The sequence below is a fragment of the Thalia democratica genome, chromosome 7 (genome assembly GCF_965202585.1).
Source record: "Thalia democratica chromosome 7, ktThaDemo2.hap1.1, whole genome shotgun sequence".
In the NCBI taxonomy this organism is placed as follows: domain Eukaryota; kingdom Metazoa; phylum Chordata; class Thaliacea; order Salpida; family Salpidae; genus Thalia; species Thalia democratica.
Window position 1 is genome coordinate 33,978,136 of NC_139171.1, and position 27,810 is coordinate 34,005,945.

The 27,810-nt window shown below is 31.0% G+C and overlaps 1 protein-coding gene across 1 annotated transcript; it reads right to left on the reverse strand.

Moving 5' to 3' along the window:
* On the reverse strand, window positions 1–27,747 carry LOC145841284 (voltage-dependent T-type calcium channel subunit alpha-1G-like). The gene is made up of 38 exons (XM_082948649.1): window positions 27,668–27,747; window positions 26,169–26,289; window positions 23,621–23,754; window positions 20,746–20,846; window positions 20,217–20,394; window positions 17,625–17,848; window positions 17,239–17,360; window positions 16,483–16,575; window positions 15,945–16,162; window positions 15,162–15,683; window positions 14,858–15,045; window positions 13,620–13,867; window positions 12,739–12,882; window positions 12,176–12,327; window positions 11,181–11,369; window positions 10,894–11,017; window positions 10,330–10,485; window positions 9,687–9,827; window positions 8,881–8,995; window positions 8,454–8,704; window positions 7,616–7,721; window positions 7,276–7,439; window positions 6,840–6,946; window positions 6,611–6,734; window positions 6,351–6,466; window positions 5,792–5,935; window positions 5,515–5,641; window positions 5,258–5,352; window positions 4,858–4,972; window positions 4,434–4,589; window positions 4,273–4,318; window positions 3,449–3,591; window positions 2,784–2,893; window positions 2,390–2,520; window positions 2,115–2,264; window positions 1,586–1,836; window positions 1,285–1,383; window positions 1–36 (listed from the first exon to the last, which is right to left on the reverse strand). The coding sequence occupies exons 1-38, from the start codon at window positions 27,718–27,720 to the stop codon at window positions 1–3; spliced, it is 5,694 nt and encodes a 1,897-aa protein (XP_082804775.1). The 5' UTR covers window positions 27,721–27,747.
* Window positions 27,748–27,810: the final 63 nt, after the last annotated feature.

Sequence of the window (27,810 nt, forward strand, 5' to 3'; positions counted from 1 at the left end):
TCATTCTTTGTACTTAAGAGCTAACCGTTCGGTAGACTGCAAAAAAAAAGTAAGTTGATTTACAAAAACTTAAACTGAGTATAAAAGGAAATACCTGGCGTAGCTGTAATGACTGGAAATGTTTGATTGAACTTCGTTCTTCTTTGTAATTAGTTGCATTTTTATATAAGGGACTGAAAAACTTCGTTGGCAGGTTGTTTTGTCAAAAGCAGAAAACTTTATACTCGTTTCAGAACTCTCTAAAAATACTGAAAGGTAACTTTAAACTTATCTGTCTAACACAATAGTAGTTAATCAATCTTTTCTCCAAGTATATACAATATAAATTGCTTGTTAATATTAGAAAAGTATATATTTCAGATATTTAACATTTAGTTTTTGAAAACTAATATAAAGCTAGTATCAAGGTCGTAAAGGGTGTTTTTTTGATAAACTAAAAACTTTTTTTAATTGTACAGTTTTTTTCGAAAAACAAATTTTATGTTTAGTTACTTTTTAATAAAAACTACTATTTATATATATTTTTATAGACTCCTTACCATTTTTGTCTTCTATTTCCTTTATGTTCTTTGTTCCTTCAGTTTGAGAAAAATTTATGTCTTTTTTCAAAGTTTTGTTAACCTTTTTTTAATATTTACACTTGTTTTTATCTTTTATTAGCTTAAGTTTTTTTTTATAAACTCACTAACATTTAGACTCGGCATTGAACAAAACTGATGGTCTGAAAACTGATCGTTTTCAAAGTTGTTTTCACTCTCAAGGTTACAACTTGTAAAGTATTTATGCTTCGGGCTTAAACTCTCGCTGAAGGTGAATGACGCATCCTTTAGCTACGTTTGGTTAAAAAAAGTAAGTTTTTTTGTTGATAAAAAACCATGGCTAAAATTTATTTTATAACCAAACTAGGTAGAGTATAAAATTTGCTGTAGTAAAAGTTAAAATACTTAAACTTTCGATAATTTTTTAGAAGTTTTATTTTTAAAAAAATATGAATACTTTTAAAAAGTTTAAAGTAAACTTTCTAATATAAATAAGAATTTTCTCACTTTTTTATTTTCCTCTAGTGAAAAAGTGCTCTCGTTTTCCTAAAATTTTTAACATTTTATCAAATATTAAAACCATTTATTTTAACCTTATAACATGTATAAACTTTTTTTTCATATTTCACGGAAGTTATTTTATTTGAAAGGATAAAACAAGCAGGTTTCATTAACACAAATTAAAATGGTGTTTACGTAAAGGACTAAACCAAGATAATTCAAAACATTTTATTAACAAACTTACGAGTAACTGATCGCTTGTGACGTCACATTTGACGTCATCGTCTTCGTCGTCTTCTTCGTACCCTTCGTCGTTTTCATCTTGTCTGCTGTCTTCAAGTTGCTGTTAATATTCAATAGTTATTAAACTTACGACACCAAGAGTTGTTTAAATTGTTTCTTTAACTTACGAAGTTTCCTGAGCATACGTTTCTAACAAAACTCATGGAAAACATCATGTTTTATTTATATATTCAAAATTATTTTTAGCAAAAACAACTTAACATCTGTAAACAAAACATATTATTTCACAACAGGGAAACCACCTTCATCAGAACTGCCACCACCACGTTCACCATGACGAACTGGGCCATCATGACGAAGACGACGAAGTACAGGGGGGAAAGCACCTGCACCATCCAGCAGTCGCCCCCGTGCGGGCACCTCAGCGTGTCCTTCAGGATGCCGTTCCAGTTGTCGCCGGTCGATATGCGGAACAGCGTCAGCAAGGCGATGCCGAAGTTGGAGAAGGAAGCGTGCCTGCCCAGCGCGTCGCAAGGAAAATTTTCGTCGCATGCTGGCGTAGGAGAGAAGCGTTTTGTTGATATGTGTGAAAACGATTTAGAAGCTTGCTATTTATATTTACTACTTTCTATGTTGTTTTGCTACTACAATTACGACTAGAAAGGTAGGTGTTTCAAATTGCTTTGTATCGAGAAGTTTTGACAGCATTAAAACTTTTATATAGATAATTTAACTAATTGAAAAACTGTTAAAAAACCAAAACATTACTTTTTACTAGTTCTTTTTTTTTATAGTGTTTAACAACTTTTAAAGTTATAAAAAACAACTTACTTATATCTCCAAAAAGTTCTACTCCGAGAGCAGCAAATATGAAGAAAAGAAGGAGAAAAAGCATGCCTAGATTACCAACTTGGGGTATCGCCTTGGCAACCGTTTCTAACAACGACCTTATTCCGTTTGAAATTTTCATTAGCTTTAAAACTGAAAAAAAAGTTGTAGTTGCGTTGTGCTAAAAATAACCAATTAAAAACTATTTTTTAACTAAACTTAGCACATTTAAATAACGAATTTAACTCATAATAGTTAACAAAGCTATCAGCTGAAACCTCTTGCAACTCTAAGAACTCTCATGACTCGAATAATCGAAGGTTGAATTTCAAAAGCGTCGCCCGTGTACTCTTCGATGACGATACCGACCACTGATGAAATCACGATGAGAATGTCCAGAATGTTCCACCTGAATGTTTATTTTGTCTCGGTTGGCATACTAAAGCAACGTTGAAGCTGATTTCAAACTAAAGTAAGACAGGTACACAAATTGCAACTTACTTATTGTTTATTTAGCAATAAAAAGATATTTGAAAAAATACTTTTATTGTTTTAAAAAATATAATAGTCAGGTTAACTTAATAACATAATACTAATGAAGTAACGTTATAACAAATTTAACTACAGGTTGTTAAGAAAGCTTTGTTGTATAAAAAAAGAACTTAAACTAACTTTTCCCTGAAATAACGCAGTAAACCGAATGATAGAAGTTTCAAAAGGGCCTCTATGACAAAAACAAAAGTGAAAACAAAGTTTGCCCATCTCAAAATTTGATCTAGCTCCTGAGAATACACTTGCTTTAAAAACTGTTTACATTTTTTATCGCTTTCAAAACAAGATGCTTGTAGATGATGCTTTAAAATCTATTTTCACACAGTACAGATACGTTAAAAAATAGCCTTTAAACATGCTAGAATAGACTTGAAAACTTAAACAATCTTGCCTTTAATAGTGATAAGTCAAAATATTTTGTTTAAACAGGTTTTAAAATTTACTTTTGCTTTTTTAACATGATAAATTTTCTTTATTATACTTTGAAAAGTATAGTCTCAGTATAAAAGCAAGTTTTTTTAATGTTTGATTTTTTTGTTACTTTTTATTATAATTAATTTTATAAATACTTGGTAGATATACAAAACAACAAGAATTACACTTTTATTAATTAACACTTTGACTAAAATTTTTAATCAACAAGAATTTACATAACAACAGATTACAAAGTATTGTGTATTAATAACAAGCTGATAAAAAGCTAAAGTTGATGCTTTACATTACTAAAGACTACACAACATGTTTGCACTTGATAGTTATATTTTAGCAACATTTACAAAACAAACTTCAGGTTGTTGATAGTGTTCAGCAGCCATTGTCAGAATATTCAAACCAATCACGCTTGAAATACCGATTTCAAAACCCTTATGCACGCATAATTCGTGCAACTTTCTTCTCCATAAAGGGTACTTCATATAATATTTTCCATCTTAAATTTTACAAATAAATTTGTCTAAAGTTTAATTTTTCTATACTAGTTTTATGAATACAAAACGATATTACAGTGTGTATGTTAGCAAACTAAATCACCGCAACGCTGTTTCATATTTAAGTCGTTTTTTTTTCTAACACGTTGTTCTCTTGCTACTTAAATCGAATAGTTTTTGTTTCGCCCTTTTTACACCAAAAAAAAAGTTCATTGAAATACAAAAGCTTTTATCAAAACAACTGATTTCTTAACTTAAATTTTTTTCAAGATTTTTTGCTTAAAGAAAACGAAAACCTTGATTTGTAAATTATTTGATATTTATTAAAGTATTTAAGACGTACGAGTGTCGAAATACTTATCTGAAAAATCAGTTTCGATAGGCAAGTTGGTCTTGTCAAGTTGTACTAAAATATAAAACACTTAAACAAAGATATTCTGTACTAAGCAAATACAAGTCAAAAACTTTAATCCGAATAAATGTCTAATAAACTATCTACTCACTATATGGCATTTAAAGTTCTAATTTGAATAGGTTTTGTTAAATCGAATGATTTCTTCACTCACCTCTGAAGCACGTGCTGTAGAAATTTTTGGCGTTTTTCAGCGCGTTGGCGCACTTTCTCCTCACAACACCCAGCATCTCGTACTTCCTCCTGCTGCCCGACCGCCTCCCCCTCCCGCTCAACCGCTTCCTCTCCAAACGAGCCAGCTTTCGCATCTTTCTCTCCTGAAAATTAAATAAAAATGCGTTTCAAAACAAAATGCAAACAAATCAACCACAGGTGTTTTGAACAAGCAATTGCTCAACAACTAAAAAGCGTGCCTCGCTTGAAAAGTGTAACCTGTTTTCTTTTTACTTCTTCAAGCTCGTGCTCCTCCCTGCAGCGGTGGAAGTTTTCAACGACGACCCCGACGAACATGTTGATGACGAAGAAGCCCACTATCAGGATGAACGAGATTATGTAGACCAGCATCCACAAGTTGTAGTCCCGCATCGGCTGCGAAAATCGTGAAGTTTAAATCAGGAACGGTAGACTTTTTAAACCTTAAAAGTTGAGGTGCTAATGCTTATCGCGATTTCAAAAACTAAATGGATGCACTAAATTATAAATATAACTAAGTTATGTTTTTATTACACTTAAAAAAGATTGAAAGAAATGTAAAGCAGTAACGCGCTTAGTTAAAGTAGAACTATTGAAAACTTGTAACAGCATGACAGTTATTTTTAAACTAGTGCTTAATTTGTTTATACAACAGCAACCGAACCTGCTGGTCAGCCGCTGTGGCGTCTATTGCATTGTACATGATCTCCACCCAGCCGTCTTTCGACGCGAGGACGAACAACGCCATCAGTGCTTGGATCAAATTGTCGAAGTTGTACCTTTGGTTAGAAAAAAGTGTTTAAACAACCTATTACAAAATAAAGATAGCGTTTTAATGGTGTAAGAAAAACTGTTTTAAGCCATGTAGTGGTCTTGTAGCTCTATTTATATCCATTTAAACTGCAATATCAGATTAGATACATTGAAGATTTTATAAAATAACTGTTGCGTTAAAAAATAAGATAAAACTTTTAAGCTGAAAAACTTAACAAATAATAACTAAACTTTCTATCTAAACTAATTTTAAATATACTCAACATTTTATTTTAATTAAAAAAGCTAACTGTCTGGTGTGCCACACTCGGTTCTTTACTTCTTCGCAGTCCGTTTTGTTGTATGCACGCGGATCCTCACAATAACCGAACTTTCCTTTCAACAGCTTTAACACAGTTCATACGTCAAAAGTATTTAAGCAACAAGCTGGTTAATATATCTACGGTTAAAAGGCATTTTACAGCCTGCAATATTATATTATAAAATATTTAAGACTTCTTTAGAGAGTTGAAAAATATCAAGCTCTTATTCATGTTAATAAAGTTACCTGAACTCCGAGTATTCCGAATATGACAAAGAAAGCGCAGCAGATGAGCACGATATTTCCTATTGGTTTCAAGGAAGACAGCAGCGTTCTGACGACTAATTTCAAACCAGGGGCTCGATTGATCACCCTGTAAAATTATCATGTAGACACTTGTATCCAAATATAAAATATCATTTTTATCATTTACACTTTTATACTTTAATTTACTGCTTAAAATATACAGTAACTTTTATAGTATTTTACAATGTAAATATTTGTTTTACAGGTAAGAGCGTACCTCAACGGCCGTAGTGCTCTCAAAAGCCTGAAAACTCTGAAGACACTGAATATGTTAGTGGAGTTGTGAACATCCGACATTATGTGCACCACCAAGTCAAACAATGAAGTCGCCACTAAAATGCAGTCTAGCACGTTCCAACCGCTAAAAATTATTGTTCACGCGTTAAAAAAGTTTCTTAAAAATATGAAAAATGATTAACTAAAATAGTTGTTTAACTAATTAATTATTTGTATAGTTTATAAACTGCTGTAAGGAATACTTTAACTAATTGTTACTTAGTAGTTAATACCGTATTAGTTATGTGTTTAATTACTACCGTGTTGTTGTAAACTTTGAAAAGTTTACATTAAAACTTCTTCTAGTGCCTGAAGTATACATAACTTAAAAGTTTCTTTTGATCAGTAAAGGTTCATTTTTAAAAGGTTTTAGGGAATTTTTATTGTAAATTATATCGTCAGATAACAAAACTACTTTGCAACTACTGGTCTTCAGATAATAAGTAAACTTGTGTCCATGACTAACTGTTTTACAATTGATAAAATTGAACACAACTGACCTGCTTAAGTATGCACTTTTTCCGATATAAAATCCGTGAGCAAGGACCTTCATGGCCATTTCAAGAGTAAATATTGCAGTGAAAAGATGGTCCAACAGTTTCAGCGTTTCATTCAGCTGTTAAAAAGTTCTTTTCAATTACCGTGTTTTCATTATACAAAAAATAAAAATAACCAAACGTATTACTTATCTTTTATTAACTTTTATTAGTTATTTTAGTTTCGTTTAATTTAAATTTTCTATAATACAAAAAAAACATACTTTATCATGTTCTGCAGCTTCAGGTTTTTCTAATGTTATCGTGATGCAATTAGCCATGATAAAGACAAGAATAAAAAAGTCAAACTGCTTCTTTTTGACAATTCTTCCAAGAGCTTGTCGGAACCTAAAAACAGATGTTAAATTTTCATACAGAATACGAACACTTATTAAAAAAAATAAAACTTTTTAACTTTTTCTATCTGATTTATAAACTTGAAATCAAAGAGACCTGCTGCTCGGTGGGAGGATATACAAGGACCATTCCCTTCTTTTTTCAATAAAAGGACGGATTGTGTCAGTTCTGAATCTTTCAAAACAGTTGTCTGTTGGGTGGTGCTGCAAAAATTTAAAGATGTTTGAAAAGTTTTTAAGCTCAACGTTTAATTTTTTATTTATTTATTTTTGTCTCTTAAAAATTTCAAATAACTATTAACTGCATGTATGTTGTGTTTATCTTTTATTTTTCCTAATTGTAAAACACTAAACACTAAAGTAACTAGAAGACATTTTACTCTTTTTTAACTCCAACGAAAACTTTTAAACTTTATAACCGTTTTTAAGTTTTTTTTTAAATCTATCAGTTAAATTACAGTATAAACAGTTAAGGAAAACATTAACAAAAGAGGCTGCAAAATTTTTAGGGCTTTTTTTTTTTATTAACTAACGTGATCTACGTATCCAGCTGGTTTTAACTTTTTTTCAGTTTTTATTTGTCTATTTTCTAGCTCACTATCCGAACTTTCATAAGACAAATTACTAAAAGACTTTTCCATTTCCCGGCGTTTTTTCTTTATGGCTTTTAGTGAAAACTTTGAGCCATTTTTATTACCTAAAAAAAAACTTTATTATTTTAAGTAGTTAAAGTTTGTGCTTGGTTCCACGTTTAAAAAGTTTCTACCTAGGTTTTCTGTGTAATTTTGTTTAAATAAAACAACAAATATAAAACACTAACTAGCAAAGCAAGTAAACGAGAAGTAAAATTAAAAACAGGCTGACACAAATCACCTTTAATCTGGTCGAATCCGATTGGCTGAGACGAGGAACGCTCCAACGCCATTGGCTGAGACAATCTCGTGTGCCACCCCGGCTTGCTCACGCTCTTGTACGATGACTGATTAAAAAATAGCCGGATAAAAATTAAACTAATTATTTCTAAGTAAACTTTGAAACAAAAACAAATGTTTTTCCTCTTTTACTTTTGTATATAAAAAACAGCAAAGCAGCCTTGTATTTTGAAATGTTGTTTGCGTGCAAAAGCGCCTTGTTCACTAATCTCGTCAAAACTATATTTACCTTATAATCAGATAGAAACACTTAATCTTAGTTTCTTAGCTTATAATCTAATAGTTTCTATGTATCGAAATCTTTAACGATTATACATTTTAGATATTAAAGTTTAGGAGTAATAATTTGATGTGTTCATATATTATTTGTATTGCAATAATGAAAGTATACTTAAAGTATCAAAACACTTTTTAACTTTTAATACTTAACTAATGCTTGACTCAAAAGTTTTAAAGTCTAGTAGTATTTAGAATTCTTCTTTCTTACACTATAAACTGAATATAGGTTTGTACTATATGTAACAAGGCTTGTTTGCTCATCTGACTTTAAACTAACTCATTTAAAACATTAAATTTTCCTAATTTTATAAACTTTTATGGCGATAGTGTAGAAAGTTATAAAAAAACGTTTCATACTTAAACAAAACCAAAATTAAATGTAACAAGAAAACATAGGCTGTCTTAAACTGAAATGATACTAGATTTAAACACACATATATATATAATTGTTTTCTGACACAAATAATAGTAATAATAGTTTTCATAAGATAGAAACTCACACAAATGCTAGTTCTGTTCGGACTGTTAGCAGAGTGAGTGCTCGAGTCTATGAATCTCAGGTCGTTCAACTGCACATCTTCGGCCATCCGCGCAGTTTCCAAACAAGCTGACAAATCGCAACTGTTGACCACTTGGTGATGCTGTTTCTCTGCAGCTTGTTTCAATTGTTTTTGAACTGGGCTCGGAGTGTGAACTGGAGTCGCGGCGGTGTGAGTGATGACAGGCAGGTTTGCGCTCAGCTTCGAAGCCTCTGAAAATAACAAAACAGTAATGAATAGTGTAACTTTGGAAACAGTTGTCTAACTTAAATTTAATAAACCTTTTATAACAAAAGTTTTGTTTAATTTTTTTTTTTAATTTAGGTTTTAGTTTTGAGACTAAATAAATTTTTACACCTTAAGAAAAAAACTTAACAAAAACTTTTACCAATAATATCGTAGCTTGTATTTTTGTTGGACAGTTGACCGTTGGTCAATTGAATACTTTTTATTGAAGATTCGACTTCTGAAGACAAATCTTCACTAGTCGAGTTTGCGGCCGCCTGTTTTTGTTTTTTGATTATCATACCAACAGCGTAATTCAAATACAATATTATTTTGACATTTTAAATAATAGTAAAAGAAAATAAATACTATTTTTTTTCTTTAGTATTGAAGGCATGCTTTACCAACGTTACTAAAGTGCATGAGGAGGTAAACCTTTACAGATTTTTTACGTTAGGTCATCAGTTTGTTTTTCAAAACTGTGTCAGCTTAAAACATATGATTAGTTGAAAAAACTATTGCATAATTGAACAAAAAATAGTAGATAATTTGAATCTGGTTTGCACACATAACCTTCTATGTTTATATAGAAATGAAATCATTATGTGCTTGCGTATAAAATCGATTAAATTAGTTTAAGTTTTCTTCAAAGAGCAAAAATAAGTTTTTTTTGTAAATAGTTCTAAGCTAAAGAATACATAAGTGCGGTTTTAAAATTAATGTAAAAAATAAAAATGTAGTTGTTTTTGACATTTATGTAACTACTAAATGATTAAATGTTCATTTAAAATTTATGCTAGTTATTTTATTTATATCAACTGTGTTAGGTTAGATACTTTTCAAATTTATCATTATTTGCAGTTAAATTTTTATGGAATGAAGTTTAAATAAAAAAATTGTCTACATTTTTCACGTATTAAACATTACTGAGTTTTTTTTAATCATTTTGAAACAAAACATAAAACAAACGTCACAAGTCGAGGTGGTGGAGGAAAGTTCCGAAAATTCCTCCTGACATCTGACTTCCTGGTACCGCGACCGCGTCGTTCTCAATACCGCCTTTATTACGTCACTGTCATCGTCGTCGTCGCTGGGTGGCGATGTTCGCGACTGAATACGTCACAACGATGAAGTGAGAATTGTTATTACTCGACAATGAGACTTAGTTACAATTTTAACGACATTGAAACGACAAGGTGATCAGCGGTTCTCAAACAGACATGACAGTTAAGTTTAGTTAGGCAAAGTTGGTAATGAATTGTTGAACACAATAATAAAATCGACGCTTAAAAATTTAGTCAAAGGACCTGGTTAATAAAAACTTTCAGTCATCAAATACCAAATATTTACTATAGCTATTTTAAGCTAATAAAAAAGACTTTGTTTTGCTTTACTTGATTAGTTTATCTTATAAGTGAGCGTAGTCTCCAAAAACAGTAAAGCGGAGAGATTAAAAATGTTTAAGAGCAATTGATTTAAATGGTGATAAACAGCAAATGTATCACTCAATCTATACATGAAAAAAATTAAACTATGTGACAAAATGAATTTAAACCAACACGCTCGAGTATTTTCATCAACAAAGTACTTTCGTTTTGAAATGAAAACTAACTTCGGTTTGGAAGCCTTCGACGAGGATGGCGACGAGCAGGTTGAAGAGGACGAAGTTGCCAACGGCAACCAGGGATATGAAGTAGACGGATGCCCAGGGCGAGGTTGCGTCCATGCCGTTGTACAGGACCACGTTCCAATCTTCCTGCGTCAATATCTGCAGGGAAATATTAATTATTTTTAACAAGATTTTCTTACGTTTGTTAAATAGAAACTTCATAAAACAGTAACAACAATTGCTTTTAATTTGTGTCTGACTTTATAGTTTTTCAGAAAAAAAGTGAGTTATTTTTTTAATTAGACAATAAAATTTAAATGTAAGTAATTAAAGAACCTGTTAACAAGTAAATAAACTTATAAATGCACTGATTTGGATGTTCTACCTTAATTAAATTAGTTTTATCCAATTAAAATAGCCTTGCTACATAAAAACACTAAACGTAAAATACTGTAGAACCTAAAGCACTAAATTAAACAAGGCTAAAACATAAGCTTACAAAATAAAATCATCTTGATGAAATAAATTAGTTTGTTAAAAAAAATTTAATTAAACTCATAAAAAGACCTGAAAAACGGTAACAAATGCCCACAGAAGCGAGTCGAAGTTTTTCCTGTCGCACTCGGTATCTCCGCTCCCGTCTGACTTCACCCAGCAAAACTTGCACCCGAACAAGTGCATGCCCAGGATGCTGAACAGTTTTTTCAAAGTATTAATTATTTTTTAAATGCAAAAGATATAGTTTTAGCTGGTTTCAATTTTTATATAGTAGCTTAACAGCCTCAAAGAACTCAAGCGTGATAAATATTTTTTTATAACTTTGTTAGAATTTATTCGCACAAAAAACCAATTACCTGTAAATAAAAATGAACAGCAGCAGTAGCATCATGAACGTCACCACGTTGTCCATGGTTTTCACGAGGACCACCACTTGGCGCTGCAGAGCGGGCAAGAACCTCACCAGCTTGAAAACCCGCAGCAGCCTGAAGGTTCTCAAAACTGAAAAGCCCTCGAGGCCGTGCGAGCAGGCGATCTCGATGACGCTGGTTAAATTGTTTGTTTACAACCGACTGAATGCAAAATTGTAGCTTTAAAAAGAATACTAATACCGCAAAATATTTGTAAAAAATCTGAAAATTTCGCAGAGAGTGATCAGTATATTTTAAATAAATAAGTATAGTTTTTAAAACATATTATAGTTTGTGGAAACATTTTTTGAAATCCCACTGTAATTATTCTAAAACCGATTGCTCATACAGACTACCGCAGGAAGTAGTTCATAACTGAAATTGTTACAACTTTTTTTTTACATTAAAATAATTTTGATAAAAGTAAACTGATTTTGAAGCGTTTTTTCGTAATTTGCTGTAAAGCTAAATAACTATTTCGTGCTGAAAGAGCAACAGCATTTTCGAGAAAAAGTTTTGTAACTCTAATTAGATTTATTTTACGCTGCCACAGAAAGTTCCTGTAAAAATTTATCCACGCAACTGCTTAAATTGCTGAAAGGCGCAGTAGATTTAATTAGTTTAAAAAGTTATTTAAGTTTTTTTTTATAAAACAACATTTTAAGCACTGTTGTTGCTAGATCTACCAATATGCTACCTAAAAATATGTTATACACGATTAGAAAAGTAGATTATTCATTTCTTAAATTGCGTGCAGCAGTGTTTCCAAGTGTACTTATTTTAAATTTAAGTATACAAACATTAGTTCTTGCAAATAGTTGCAATGCCAAAAAATTAAAAGCTGTTTCAGTTGTACAACATTTTAAAATACATCGGTTTTACTAAACTGTACATTTACATTTTTTTGTTAAACTTTATTATAGTACCAACCCATTAATTACCTTATAATAACTATTACGGCATCTAGAAGGTTAAAAATGTTGAAACTGTATTCGAAAATTCCGTAAGCCACTATTTTTGTCAGCATTTCCAAAACAAATATTGTCGTGAATACGATGTTACTGTGCTCCAAAATCGTCGTTAAATATTCTGGCTGAAAAAAATATCAGTAAACTTAAAACACTTCTGAAACTAGAGACAAACTTAAAATTTATCGATTTATTATAGTATTTTTTTATTATAATGCTGATATAGATAGTATATCAATGTGACTCGGGGACTCGTAGTATATATTTATCTATTTATGTAGAAGATTTTACAATAAAAGTCTTATTTACAAAAAGTTGTTGTTTTATTCAATATTTCAATTAAAACCATACTTCTTAGTCAGTAAATTTAGGATAAATTGTTGTAACTTTGGATTTAATTTATTTCTCTTAACACCATCTTAACTTTAAACAATTTTACTTGAAATATGTTTAAAAAAAATGAAGCAAAGTTAGTTAAAACTCTCATAATTTTTAAAGACTTCTAAATAATTACTAAAAATTAATATAAATATCACCTGGTTGTGAAATTCGATACCCATGCTCATCGTGTTTATCGTTATGGCAACCATGATGAACCTGTTGAAGTAGGAACTGTCCACCGTGTGCCTGCCCCGCCCCTTCAACCACTTCCACGTTTCTTTCACCCTGCTTGTTTTTTCCTGCGAGGTTTAATGCGTTTAAAAAAATAATTCTTTCTTCATTATCACAACTAACACGAATTTTCAAACTAGCCAACGATTTACTAAACAAAAAAGTTTTGAGCTATTTTGTAGTATTGCTTATCGACTTTAAAAAAAAAGTACAAAAAAAACGCTTAAAGAAAATAAGTTTAAACCTATATATATATATTATTTTATTCGCAGCTCGAATACGAATTAAATTCACGGGCGGTTCGGTTCAAAGGGAAAGCGGAAGATTACAAATCAAACGTTTTCACAAAAAGAGCGAAAGAAGTCTTGGCAGGGGCAACGGCGCACAGCGTGAAGTTTATTGAGAGTTTTATTGCAATTTGAAATTTTCTTGGCGCGCAATCGTCGGTGCGCGTATGAAGCAACGTAAATTTAGATCTGATTCAAAACAGTGGCAAAATTAAACGCCATCCCGCGTAGAAAATTTTGTTTAATTCTATTTTTGGTTTTAATAGCGGAAGTTTAGTACGTTATTAGAGTTTATTTTTGTTGTTTTTCATAAGTGTTACAAAGTAGTTAAAATATCTAATGTTGTACTTTTATGTACTTGGAATTGCTAATTTCTTAGAAAATCACAAAAATTAAGAATGCGTCGAGTGAATTTTTTTACACTACTTGTTTGTCAATGCTAATAAAATTCAAGTTTGTTTAGTTAGACAGCTTTAGCATAATTTAGGTTTTTATAAATTACAAAAAATAATTTTAACCTTAAAAAAAGCATGGATGGAAGACCTCCTTCTTGAAAGGGTTCCTTTTTTATCTTCGTGAGCTTCGTTCTTGACTGCGAGCGCTGAAAAATTATCGTTGCTCGCCACATTTGAGTCGAGAATTTCCTGCAGCGTTTTGGGGCGTTGCGTGGGCGACATGACGTAATTGCATGGCAACGTGGGCGTTTCTATGTGAGCGACGAACCCCTGGTCCACCGGACGAGTGGTGTCCCCTCCTTTTGTTGACACTTAAAGATTTATTTGAGACTATAATTGTTTAACAAACAATGTTTCATTATAATGTAAAAAATGTGATTATCATAAACGTCATAACTACTTTAAACAGTTAATGTAACTAAAACTTTGCGTAAAAAAAAATGAAAACCTGTAAACTTTAATGTTAGTTAATAAAATAAATTCATTTATTTTACTTGTTTTTACGTACTTTTACGAGTTACCTTGCTACAAGGCATTCCGTTTAAAAGTAAACTTTCTGAATGTTAACTTTAAACCCTCAATCTTTAAATGCTTGTTGTTTAAATTAATCTTCCACAAATCTGCTTTATCATGAAACGCAAAACTTTGCTCGCTAGCTGTGCGTAAATGCCATTCTTTTTATAGGTGAAATTCGTGAACATAACATCAACACGACATTATAACGCGTCAATAAACTCTAAAGCTGTAAATAACACCGCCTTACCGATGCTTTGTGACGTGACTTGGCGTTCGGAAACCAACAAGTTGTTTTCGCGATTACGAAAGGTTTACAATGAAATTAGAAATAAAATTTCTCAGCAGGATAAATTAGTTATTTTCAGTCTTTTAGCATACGTGACAAAAGTTTTTATTAGTATCTACCATAAGCTTTGGATTAAGCTTTAAATAAGAAATGTTTTAAATGAGTTTTCCTTAAGCTTATGTAGAATTTTTCATCCAATAAAATGCTGAGTATTTAAAATGTTCCTCAAGTTTAAACTTAAAACCATACTCTAATAGTTTAATGTACCAAAAAAATTAAATTTTTAAAACCGAAAATTAACAGGTATGTATTCACTTTTCGTCTGTGCCCAGTTTCATAGGTTAAGTTATAAACAACCTATAAATCTATTTGTTATTACAGTAACCTAATAAAAAAAAAAATTCAAATTGTAACTACCTAGTACTTATCAATAACTAATTTGCGTCTATTCAGCTAGCAAACATAAAAAGCATTTCTTCTAACTATAACAAATACCAACGTTCCCTTGAAACTTGACGCGTTGTTATGGTTGCGAACCCTGGCACCTGGTAACGGCAGGGATGAAAGTGGACGCCGCCACAAGAGGTCAGAACAATATCCGAGTAGGAGTCGCTCGACCTCCTCACGTCGTCTCGCTCCACTGAACACAAGGATGAACGAGCCGACAAGGGTGTGGGCAACGAAAGCCTGGATAATTTGTTATTATTAATAGCTTTTTTTATGATAACTTTTAGTTGTTGAAGTTTGAAAGAATTTTTTTTTCTGTTTATTAGAAACTAAATATTTCTTTTTAATTTTCTAACTTTATTTTCTTTTTGACGTCAGAAACGTCAATTTCCTGTTCGCTGCCGTCAGTGATCTGTAAAATCGGAACAACATTTTTGGCGAGTTCGTCGTCGTGGAGATCTATTTCCACGCCCACCTTCAGCAGCTTGTCCCCGGCCTCGCTGCCCGGCGTCGCCACCTCGCCGTTGCTGACGTCACCGCTCCCCATGGTGACGTCATAATCGCCGCCGAAGTGGTAGTGGTGGTGATGGTGGTGAAAGTGATGGTGAAGATGAATCCCGACACCGGGGTTCCCCCTTTTGCCCACCCCGTCGTCACCGTGGCAACAGCACCGAAGGAGAAAAGCGAAAATGCCGCAGCTTCGGTCGCCGTCGTCGCGCACCACCCGGCGACGGTAGTAGTGGTGGGAGGAAGTAGCGCGCTGATTGGCCAACGGAGCTTCCGTGGTTTTGGCGGGAACTTTGAAATATTCCTCTTCTTTCCGTTCCGCTTGGTCGGCTTTGGCGGTTTTTCGGTTGGTCTTCCACCTTTTGTACTTTCTGAAATTAGTGTTTAGTTTTGAAATAAGTTAACTTGGTGTTTATAAACTTAAACAACGATGGACAAACATTTAAGTTTTTATAATGTTTTACATAAATTAAATAATTACTGTACCTATATTGAACAAGCCATAACTCAAAAACTTTAAGCCTTGAAATCTAATCTAAATCGACTGTTATAAGTTAAACTTAAATCAATCTGTTAGTTTCGTGAGTCTGTGTTAACACAAAACAAAAACTTTCAAACATCCGAACTCAAACCTGATCCATCTTCTCTTGGTCTTCCTGAAAACGTGCGAGAAGTACTTCAGCGTCTCCTCGTAGCAGTTGCCGGGTGGCGAGAAGCTGGCCAGGGTGGAGTCGTTGGACTTGAACCTCAGCCTCTGGTCCTCCATCAGCCGCTCCTCCCGCTGCTTCGTTTCCGAGAACTGGGTGGCGATCACCACCAGGCACAGGTTGATCATGAAGAACGAACCGATCTGAAAATTTAAGTTTGAACTTTTTATTGTTAGCTGTAATAACGAAATGTTGACAGTTTGATTACGACTCGAAGCAACATGCCAAAGCTTGTTAACTAAAGAACTTGCAATGAATATTTTTCTTCGTTTTTTTTTTTAGTTTTTGAACTTGTTTAGAAAACTGATTGAATTTCGGTCAAGTTAAAACAAATAAATAAAAAACTATCAATTTAAACAGTAAATCCTCTTTATACTTTTAATCTAAAAACGTAATTATTAAAATTGCGGTTATTCATAAACTTAATGTTAAGCTCGTTGTTAAAAAATCAAGTTAAACTAACTACAATGAGTAGGATAAAATAAAGAAAGCAGTAGAAAGAAAATCCGTCCATCAATAAGTACATGATTTCAACCCACCCTTCCAAGCTAATTACCTGCAACGAAATATTCATTGGTGCTTTGCTGTTTCTAAGAACTTTTAAGTGATTACTTTATTTAATTCATCTTTTAAAATAAATTATTACAAACGTTATCGGTAATATTTTTAGTAATAAACAAGAAAGTTATAAGTGTAATTTTATAAGCGATAACAATTTTACGGAGTTCATTAGCATTTTATTTTAATGTTTTATGTTTCGCTAGTATGCATAATCACGTCTATGTTATATGTAAATCGTTCAAAAAATATTTTTCGCACACACTGTTGTTGGAAAATTTTCAGTTTTGTTTTTTTAAAGCTTTGTTTTTTTAAAGTTTTGTTTAACTGTTTCAGAGCAAGGTTTTTAACTTTGTATAATATAAGTTTTAAACACAAAGACAAAAAAATAAGAGTTACTTTAAACTTGAAAACAGTATTACATTCTTGAACTCTAAACGTAAATAATAAGCGTTATTTTATGCACAACTTAACAAACAATGATCACTAATGCTATTTTGAATAGAAAACTTCATTACTTAGTCATAGATTATTAAATCTTATTCTTTGACTTAACATTTTTGCTTACTCTCAAAAACAAATTAAACCAGTTAGTAAAGTTAAAAAAATCAAAATTTTGTTTAAATAAACAACTTATATATTTTGCACAAACAAATTGTACCTGAAAAATGGCCACCCAAGCATACATGATGTTGTCAAAGTTTATTGATTTCTGAAAAGGGTTTTCCCCCGATGCTGTGCAGTTGTTGTAATATTGATACCAATCAATACAACCGAGTGAGCCTGCAAATTAAAACTTGAGTTACTCTTTTTTTATAAGTGCAACGACTTTAAAAAATAGTTTTTGTAAACATTTTGAAAACATCAATCTCGCTAAAAGTAAGCAAATATGTCTGTAAAGGATACAAAATACCTAAAACCTCATAATCAGACTTGTTGTAATCACAACTTAAAATTTTAAAACTACAAAAAAAAGTAAAAAAGCTTTCAGTGAAATTAACTTAACAATCATATTAAACAAACAAAGTGGAGATATTGAACAAGTACCAGAACTGTTCGACGTGGAATTGCTGATCACGTGATACATCTTGTTCATCGGGTCGCCAGGCTCGAAGTACGCGCGGTCCAATGCGCACGTGACGTTTTCAACTTTCTGCCTGAGCAGTATGGTCCTGTCCGCGCACATAAAGTCCCCGTTTCCCTCGGAAAGCGAGCAGACCGACGCCCCGCCCCCCGGGACGGCGTCCAACACGTGGTCCAGGGTCACGTTGCTTCATAAATAGTTACAAAATAAATATTTGAAAATTTATTTGTGTAAACTTAAATTTCACTAAAAAACGTTCTAGAATATTTGTTTTTTGTGTTTAATTTTGCTTGTACATATTTTTTTTTAGTTTTTAAAAATTAAAGGTTGTTCAAAAAGACTGATTAACTTTATTCACAATTTGTTTTTTTACACTTCATAAATTATTGTATAAATGTGTAATATTGCAAATTGTTTAAATTAAATTACTAAAACAATTTACACTCTTAACTGTTTTAAATTATGCTCTAAGCAATAAACATTTGTTTTTATTTTGTAATAGAATAAATTATGTCCTAAATAATTTTAGTTTAGATATACTTCACGTTTTTTAATTAATATAATAAAATGCGGTTCAAAATGACTCTTCATACATTTTAAACGCTATCCTGTTAAATATTTTACTGTTATTTGTTTTTTAATAAAAGCTAAGTTTTAAAAGATAGTTATTATTTGTTCAGATATAGTTGTAAAGCGCACTTCTTTTTTGAGCTTGTTTCTTAAAAAAAGTGTTATTTAAGAAACATTGTTATCTCTGATTATACGGTGATATGTATCATGTTATCATCTAATAGGGTTTACAAGAAAATTCTTAGCGACCTTGCTTTACTTAACTTCTAATTTTACAATTTTTTTAAAGAAACTTACTACTTTTTTTTCGGAGTTAGTTCTTAGATTTTGCTTAAGTTGTGTAAACTTTTAAAAAAATCGAAATAAACTAAATTTTTTATTTCAAATGCTGTTTTGAATGGTAGAGAAAAATTTTTGAACTAACTATTTTGTTGAAATTTTAGAATAAAATCATATGAATAACGTAAAATCATTTAGCCTAAATAACCTAAAAATTCTAGTAAATGATTATAAATTAATAGAAGATTTATTTTTAAAACGTTAATTATATTTATCATAACAAATTAGTTACTAATTTTTTTTTTAGTCTGGTTAACAAATTTTTTTATCGCATCAACTTTAAGTTGCATACTTAGTTCGGATTCGCTCTAAAGTTCTAAGTAGAAATAAGGATTACCTGGCTATTAAAAAAGTACACATTTTTCAAAAATTTGTTAAAAAAAAACTAGTTATTGATCATATAAAATAAATTAAACAGTAAGACAGTTTAAAAAACTTGATAATTTATCTAAAAAATAGATCATACTTTTTGGTGCTTAACGTATTTTTTTTATAAATTAAACCTTATGCTCAAGAAATTACACGGTAAAACACCAAACACGCACGCGAAAACGACTTGAACAACTCCAAACAGAGCACTTAAAAAATAACAAACTAAAAGCTCTTCTTTTTGCAAGACGAAACAAGTGCATTAAAGTGACACGCTGAAGTCACTGGTGTTTCTAGCTTGACACACAACAGATATCTCAAGTGGCTGCCAGATAAAAACTTGTTCATTGATTTGCAAGCTATTTATTAGCAAGCGAGGTGCCACCACAACCCTTCTTATCGATCTCAGCCGCATGTCATTTGAATTCGCTGGTCCCCGCCTCCAAAAGTCAAACTCGAAGATGTTTTTAGCTTGTTGATATTAGTTCTTTAATTTTCGGCGCAGTTAAGAAAATTTGGGTTTTTTAACAGTTGGGTATTTTATGCATTAGTCTATATGAATCATACAAGTCTTTTTTTAATTATTCTTTTATTTTTTTCATTAGAAAATAAGCCTGGGTTTTTTTAAAATCAATTTTGCTTCAGTTATGGTAAGTATACTTGTAAACTAACAGTTTACAGAAACTTCAGTCTGTAACAGTTATTTTCATGTAAAACTTGTTTAATTTTCAATCAAATCGCGACGTTCTAAGGTCATTCTTCGAGGCAAATTGCTATTGCATATCAAGTTATGTTCGCTGAATTTGTGTGTAAACTAAAATAAGCTGCGTAAATGAGTTGACGCGTTTACACTGCAGGTTTGCTTCAATTATTAATTTCAAGGTTTTCTTTTCCCAAATTTTAATCTTCGCTTTGACAGTTATGTAAATAAACAATGGTGAATTGAAGAGTGTTTTGAACGACAACATTGCAACGTTTTCCAAATGTAAATTTAATGCCATTTGAACAAGCATTATAAACGCAAAGGTTAAGCTAAAAACATCTTCAAAAACGGAGACCAATAAAAATAAGTTTACTAAGTACCTAAATTGTTGTAATTAATAAAAAACAATAAAGTTACACTTTTATAATTTGTACGCTAATGTACAAACTTATCCTTTATGTGGATGTAGTGAATGAATCACTTTGTTTACCAAATTAAGCTCTGCTACTCAAAACGTAAAGCATCTTTGTCAGTAGTTTACAAACTTAGTTTAAAATTTATAAGAACGTTTCACCTGAAGTTGGACGCCCAGTTCTGCATGTCCCAGGTCAGCGTGCACCTCTGCCGCAGCACGGATTCCCACAGCTGCACTGCCAGGATTCCAAAAACAAAAAATACGAAGGAGCAGAGCATCAGCACGTTGCCAAGCATCGGCAGCGTGTCCATCAGCAGCATCACCAGGATCCTCAAGCCTGGAAATTTCAAAAATAAGTAAATCATGTAGTTTACCTCGAGTTTGCACAAAAAGTTTAAGTTGATCAAATGCAAAGTAGACCTTTATATTCATGTATTTTTCTTTAAACAAACTGCTCTTTCATCTCTTTTAATCTCGTCAATTTGCTTATTTACTTTGTTTTTGAACCAGGTATGATCTCAAAATAAACCGGTAAAACTCTTTTTTTTTTTTTTACTGTATTTCTTTACATATTTTTAGAATACAATTTTTTTATTTGTTTTAGTTTAAAATTTATTAAACAAGCTCACTTTTATATTAAGTTATTATCTAAAACTAGTATTTATTCAAGCAAAAGTAAATTACAAACTTGGAATACGGTTAATTGCCCTCAGCGGCCTGAGAACTCGGACTGTACGGAGCGCTGAAAGGTTCACATAAGAGTTTGCAGGAAGGACGTTTTCCAGTAACCTGAAATCATTTTACAGAACTCAGAAGAAATATCAAAAGTTTTCAATGCTGTTAAACAATTTTGTTATATTTATCAAAGCTTATTAATCAAATATTAAGTATGTGAAAAGTATTATTTATTAAGTTTTGTTTATAAATATTATCATCGTCAATAATTCTTTTGCAAACAGCAAATTATTTGTGATATCAAAAGTGATTAAGCAATTTACTACTCATTAAAATAAAAAAGTTATAAGTGAAGAAAGGAAAAGAAAAGTTCAACAAGCTTTAAAACTTTTTTATGAAGTAAGTTAGTATATCAAAAGAGAAAAAATAAATTGTTTTTAAGATACTTTTTAGTTGTCGTGAGCTTTTAACAAGCTTTATTATTAAAGTTGCTAATATAATTTTGTTAGCAAAAAACAAACACGAAAGTTTATGTTTTAGAAATTTTTCAAAAGTTTTGTTTAAATATATAACTGTTATAAGTTATTAATATTTAAAAAACTCAAACTACTCCATTGTCAAAGCGTTGGCAACTTTTTGCTTTCGTGTGAATTATTGATACTATTAGCGGTAATGGTTTGGAAAAGCAATAAGTTAAGTTTGAAAGTAAACACTTTTGGTTATACAAATGCTAGAACGCATCTCTAAATAAAACGCTTTTCTACTTAATCGACTGTAAAGCGATAATATTCAAATTTATTCTAAATCCTCGGGTCAAATTTCTCATTTTATAACTATTCTATTATAAAGCTGCATACCTATTGTATAATAAAAAAAAAGGTAAGAGATTGGTTTTGTCTGTATACAAAAGCTACAATGTGAAAAAAAACTGTATTTCAAATTGTAACGATTTGTAAACAAATACCGATTTGTTTGTGTACAGTGCAGCTAGATAACGAAAAAAAATTCATTTCTAATATCCTTACAAAAAAACACAAAACGATCATGGCAAGAAAGTTGGTAGGTGTGGCAAACTTAATTAAAAATTATCTCTGCAGTAAATTAACAATTCAGTGTTTAAATTGCTCACATAGGAAACAAAGCGAAAGCGACACAAGTTCAAGTCTAAACGTCAACGTGACTACCTATTGACAAAAGCTGCAAGATTTATAAACTTTAAATGAGCGGTAATTGAAACATAAATCATCGTAATTAGAGTATCATCAACGTAGTTACACGCCCAGTTTGAGCTTTACGACAGCCAGTTTTGTTGATTGGCAATAGAAAGTAGTTTATGGTGAAACGGTAAACTTTTAAATGTATTATCTAAAGTTAAAGATTTTATAATATGTACATATTTAAAGATTGAAAACTCTAGTTTCTAACTTATCAAGTTTTCAAAACTAAAGTATTAAAAAAGTTATTACAAGCAGTATTTTTTTATAGAAACATTAAACAGCTCTTTTTTATCATAAGTTCTAAGGTAAATAATGTTAGTTTTATATTTGAAATCAAACACCTTTTACACGCTTGAAGTTTTGATTTTACGTTTTTATAGTTGAACGTATGAGACACATGTAGTTTGTGAACTGACTAATTAACAACAAGTTTAACATTAAATGCTAACCTACTAAACTAAAAAGTTTCAACGGATTAATTGAACTTAAACCGTTCAAAACAAAGTGACTTTTAAGCCTTTTTTCAAATGGTAATTAACTTAGTATATCATTAAAGATGAATATTTTCCCTATGTTTAGCTCTGTATAGGTTTTCGAACTGGCCTTAGTGTAAGGTTGATTGATAATGTTTTTCGTTTTTCTTACTTAAACTTCTATAGGAAACTAAGTAATTACCTTTTTAGAATTTTTAACAAGACTATTCGTTTTATTTTCATTTAGCTTAATCTTTAAAATCAATATTGTTAAGAAGTTTACTTTCAGGTCTATGAACGGTATATCTAGTATTTTATGTGTTTCTATGATGTAGCGTAGTACAAAGTATTATAAAAAACTATTTACTACAAAAAATATGAATTTTTTAAAGATCTTAGTTATTAAACCAAAGACAGTTTAAAAACTTTTTTATTTTATTTTGCGTAAAAGAAATGCAACATCTTTATTTAACTCTCTAAAATATTCGTGTGTTTATTCAGTTATTTTTTTGTTCTTGAGTAGTAATTTTACTTATTACACTGCCAAAACCTGACAGTTCTTTGTTAAACAACCGCCTAACACTTTGTGAAATATAAACTTTGAAACTTGTTTTTCCCATAAAAAACAAATAAAACTAGTCAGGCGAATTTTATAGTGTTTTTTTAAATCATTTATAGATTATGTTTTTTTTTTCAACTTAGAAACTAGTTCCAAACATATTTATTTACATACTTGAAATTTTTTTTAATTTTTATTGATCATAAACAAAACATTTTTTATATAGATTGTTTACAATTCAAGGATTTCGAAAAGGACTCATCAGCTATAAAAAAATGTAATTTTGAAAAAATAAATATTTTGTTTAGTTTTCTAAAAAACAAGTCTTACATATGTTATCTACTTATGTTTATTTAAGTGGTAAATCCTTTAAAATAATCGTGTGTTTATTTAGTTACTTTTTTGTTCTTGAGTAGTAATTTTACTTATTGCACTGCCAAAATCTGACAGTTCTTTTTTAAACAAGCGCCTATTATTTTTTGAAATGTATTCTTTAAAAGTAGTTTTTTACATAAAACTTTTGCTTTAAGACAAAAAAAAGCATCGTAAAAATAGCTCAACAACACTTTCAAACCATAAATAAAATATCTTTTTAAGTACTTTTTAATTAACGAATACAAACTGTTAAGCATTTCTAACCCCATGACTACGATGAAAAAGTCCAAGCAGTTCCAAGTGTCGCCAAGGTAACCGATCTTCCCCCAAATTCCCATCGCGCCCATTTTAATGATCATTTCGATTGTGAAGAAGGTCAACACCACGTGGTCGCAAATCTACTGATCAAAATTTTTGTAAAATAAGAAGTTTTATAAAATCAGGTACATTGATGTTAAAAAAAACTCTTTAAACTTTTTAGTTAGTAGAAAGCAAACAAGGGTTTTTATTTTCAATAAAGCACTTTGATTTAAATTCTAGCGTAAAAGAATTTTTTAAGGTTACTGAATTAGTTTCATTTTAACTCTTTGTATAAAAATGAAGTGTGATTTGCTTAGAAAAATTACTTAGATCAAAAAACTTTCCACAAAATAGGAAAATGATTAAGTCAACATACTTATTTTTATTAAGTATATTTAAATTAAGTTACGTAGTTTGTACTGAATGAAAACTAAATAAACGTAAATATAAATAATAGTTATAATTAAAAACAAAAATCTAGCAGTTGTTGAAGTTTCAAAGTTTAAATTTTGGGACTTTAAACTAAAGTTATGTTTTAAATTAAAGATTTTTTTCAAACAAATAATCAAGAATTTTTAAGAGAAAACATGAGTTAACTACATAAATCAGAGAAACAGTATTTGCACATAGACACTCGAAATACACATTAAATCGATAATACCGTCTAAAGTTTCAGTACTTTGTTTTAGAACAGCTATGCAAAACTTTAAACTTGTATAGTTTTATTAAGCTATTGCTAAGAAAACACTAACAACACGTTTATTATTTATAAAACAAGCTGATTGGGTAATCTAAAGTTTCCTGCTAATTTAAAAAGAAACATAATGTTTTTAAATTAAATAATAACTTATCAAGTTAAAATTTGAATACTGCTTTCGTTCAAAAACACCTTAAGTTTTTTTTTAGTGAAATAATATTGAACGAACTACTAGGGAACAACTGTATTGACTTAAACTAATTTAGCTTTTTAATATTTTGTTTAATTTAATGATTTGATACGTGATTCTATATTCGTTGTAAATAAATTATATACTTAAAAAAATTCACAGAAGCTGCAAAGAAACATTTTAAAATAATTGTTTTGTAAACGTTTAAATTGGTTTGCATGTAACCATTTAACAAGTAGAACTCTTCTTTACTACCAGAAACGTTTTTCAAGACTATTTTCTGACCGCAACTCCGTGGGGAAATAAAAAGTTAAACAGTTTTTTGTCATGCAAACTAAAACCAAACAAAAATACAAATTGGTAATGTTTTCCATTTAGCAAAATTTGCAAGGAATACAGCACTTATAATTTAATGCCGGGCAAAAGAGATGACTCTGCTGCTAATTAAGCAATATGCAGAAATGCATGTTCGGTGGCAATACATCATTTTGTGTAACAAAAGGCCGCGGCGAGGCCTTGCAATATGTGTGTGTGTATATAGATAAGCAAGAAACTTGTAATTCTTATTATCGATCTTCGGCGCTACTTCATTAAAGCTTTTTTTCTTCTTTTATTTTCTGCTTCTTCCTTTGTTCAAGGCCGCAGTTTGTTCATTAACATTTCCGTGGAAATTGCAGTTTGTAAAAAAAACGAATCGGACCGGAGAAAATTTTTATAGTTACGCTTTTTTTTCAACCAACAAAAATTACAAAACATTAGCAGCCCGAAAAGTATTTTGCAGTTGCGCCGCAAAAAAGCGTGTCATTGTTAAAAAGAGTTCTGACTCGACCCCGGCTCATCCAGTTTGCAGCTTCACGCTCAAATTTCCCCTTTTGCGAGAGGAGCGCAGCGAACATGCGAGTCGCAAGACGCCGTTAATCTCGGGCTGGCAAACACGAAGATTAGCTGCTGCCGTGAGTAAGAGGTACATGCGACGTTGCAAGAAAATTTGCAGGCTCTTAATCTTCGACAAATCGATTCCCGTTCGTAATGAATAATTTAATTTTCAATCGAATACACGAAGTGTTGTGTTCGTAGAATGATAAATCAAAAAACCAGGTGCCGAAACTTTTGCTGGTCTTTTTTTTTTCATAGTGTATCTAAGTGTTATTTTGCTCCAAATTGCGATTATGAACTGGAGTAAAATAGACTTTTTTCTTTGTGTTGAAGTCGGCAGCTTGAACGGTGTGAATTCGACACAAGGTTAGCAGCTGAGTTGAAAAATTAATTTTTAATGACCTTATGTGCCACTGTTTCGATGTTTGCAAAGTTTTCACACTGATAAAGCATTGCTTTTTGAAGAGGTTATTTTCTCTATACATTCTTTTTTAACTTCGATGTTTTCTCAAAGTAAAATTTCGTTACAATTTTTTTTAAACACATGCAAGTTAGCTCTTCCGTCTATAAATATTTTAAACTCTTTTTATCTATTGTGTAAAGAAAATTTTTAAAACATTTTAATTTTCATTTTCTATTTAAATTTTAAAGACATGCTGTCAAGTAAAAAACTAGATGAAAGCGCAACTAAACAAAAAAACCTAAAAAAGTTATCAACATCAAAACAAACTTCATCAAGTATGACTCACCGAAAGGGCCTTGCAAATTTGAGTTTCGCAGTCTTCGGCGTGGTTGTGGCTGCAAGGCTTGTACATGCCCAGTGTGACGCAGTTCATCAGTATGGCGAACATGGACATCCGCTCCAACCACGTGTGAAATGAAGAGTTAAGGGTGAACAATTGTTTTGACAAGCGTTTTAGTTTTTCGTGCATTGTAACGCTAGCTACTGGCTTATGGTAGATAAAGTTTACAGATATACTTTATTTAGTTTAATATTTTAAAATTTTAATACAACTTTTTTTTATTAAGTATTCAAAAGTACTCTTTTATTTCTAATTTCAAACTATTTTGAAACAAGATTGTAGTTAAAAGCAAAAGTTTCAAACAGTGTTGCTTTTAAAAATAGTATTAGTAGCAAGCTAAATGTTAAAACTTCCACTGGGACGTTTACTACAGTATTTTGGTTAAGCTGCGGGGAAAAAAGTAAAGTTTTTGCAAATATATAAATACTGGCTTGGAGAAAAGTGTAGTCGATCAATACGCTCGTTTCAACTTATGCTCAAATACCAAGTTTGAAACATCAGCATATACTGCTAAAAAATGCTTCTACTTAAAATTTTTTGTAGTCTCAAAAAGCTGATAAGCGTAATATCATTAAGAAATCAAAAGTTTTTCAAAACTGTATAAACAATGTTTATATAATTGCTTAATTAATTTTGTTAAACTAAAACCGGGTTAAGTATGTCGAGTTCACTGTTGAAAAATTAATACGACACTAGACAAAAGTTACGTGTAATTTAATCATTTAAGGCGTAAAAAATCTTTGATTAAGCCAATTAACAGTTCAAAAGTTTGTATGTTGACTTCACACACGTATGAAGGTTTAGAAAGTAAGAAACTAAGTTCATGAAGTTGTATAGCCTAGATTATTTCATAATTTAAAAAAGTAAAAATTTTAGTTGTGTTTAGATTCTTTTGTAAGAGGTATAAAATGATTTTTAGTCGACTTACTTAGCTATAATTTATAGATATTATAAATCTTAATTTATGCTAAAACATTTTTTTGATAAATTTTTAAAAGTTTTGCGTATATCAACAATATTATGTTGATTTATATATAAAGTAAGAGTTTCTGATAGTTTTGCAACACAATTTTAGCTTATGCTGTTCTTAGAACAGCTATCAAAAATTACAACAATATTAGATTAAAATTTAGTCTTGTTGAAACGTTGAAAATTTTCCCCTGATATTTGCTGAGTCAGCAAATAAAAAAGATTTTTTCATGATCTTTTTATTTTAAGTTATTAAAAATCTATTCTTGATAACTTTTAATATGCTTGGGTAAGGTAAGTTAGGGATAAGGGTTTAAATTATAAATAAAAATAAAAAATGTTTTTTAAAAATCTACTGACTCGGCAAATATTAGGGGAAACACCTTCACATTGCAATCGGACTCATTAAAATATAAACTTTTATTTGATGAACCTCTTGTCATATATAAACAACTGCTTAAACAACAAAAGGATATGGATTGGCGACGATCCTCAGGAACCAGATCCTCGGCACCGACGTCTGCCGCATGCACCCGAACACCACGGGGTGCAGCCCCGGAAAAAAATCCCCCTGGTTCTTTCCCGACGACGTCAGCGTGTTGGTCATCGAGTCGTCCTC

Bases quoted from the DNA above. Each gene is read 5' to 3' on its own strand.
- LOC145841284 (XM_082948649.1), bottom strand. From the start codon at position 27,720: ATGCGGCAGACGTCGGTGCCGAGGATCTGGTTCCTGAGGATCGTCGCC. The intron at 5,642-5,791 runs GTACGCTCTTAC...ATAATTTTACAG, and splicing joins AGAGCACTACGGCCGTTGAG to GGTGATCAATCGAGCCCCTG. The intron at 37-1,284 runs GTAAGTTTGTTA...TTTTTTTTGCAG, and splicing joins TCACAAGCGATCAGTTACTC to TCTACCGAACGGTTAGCTCT.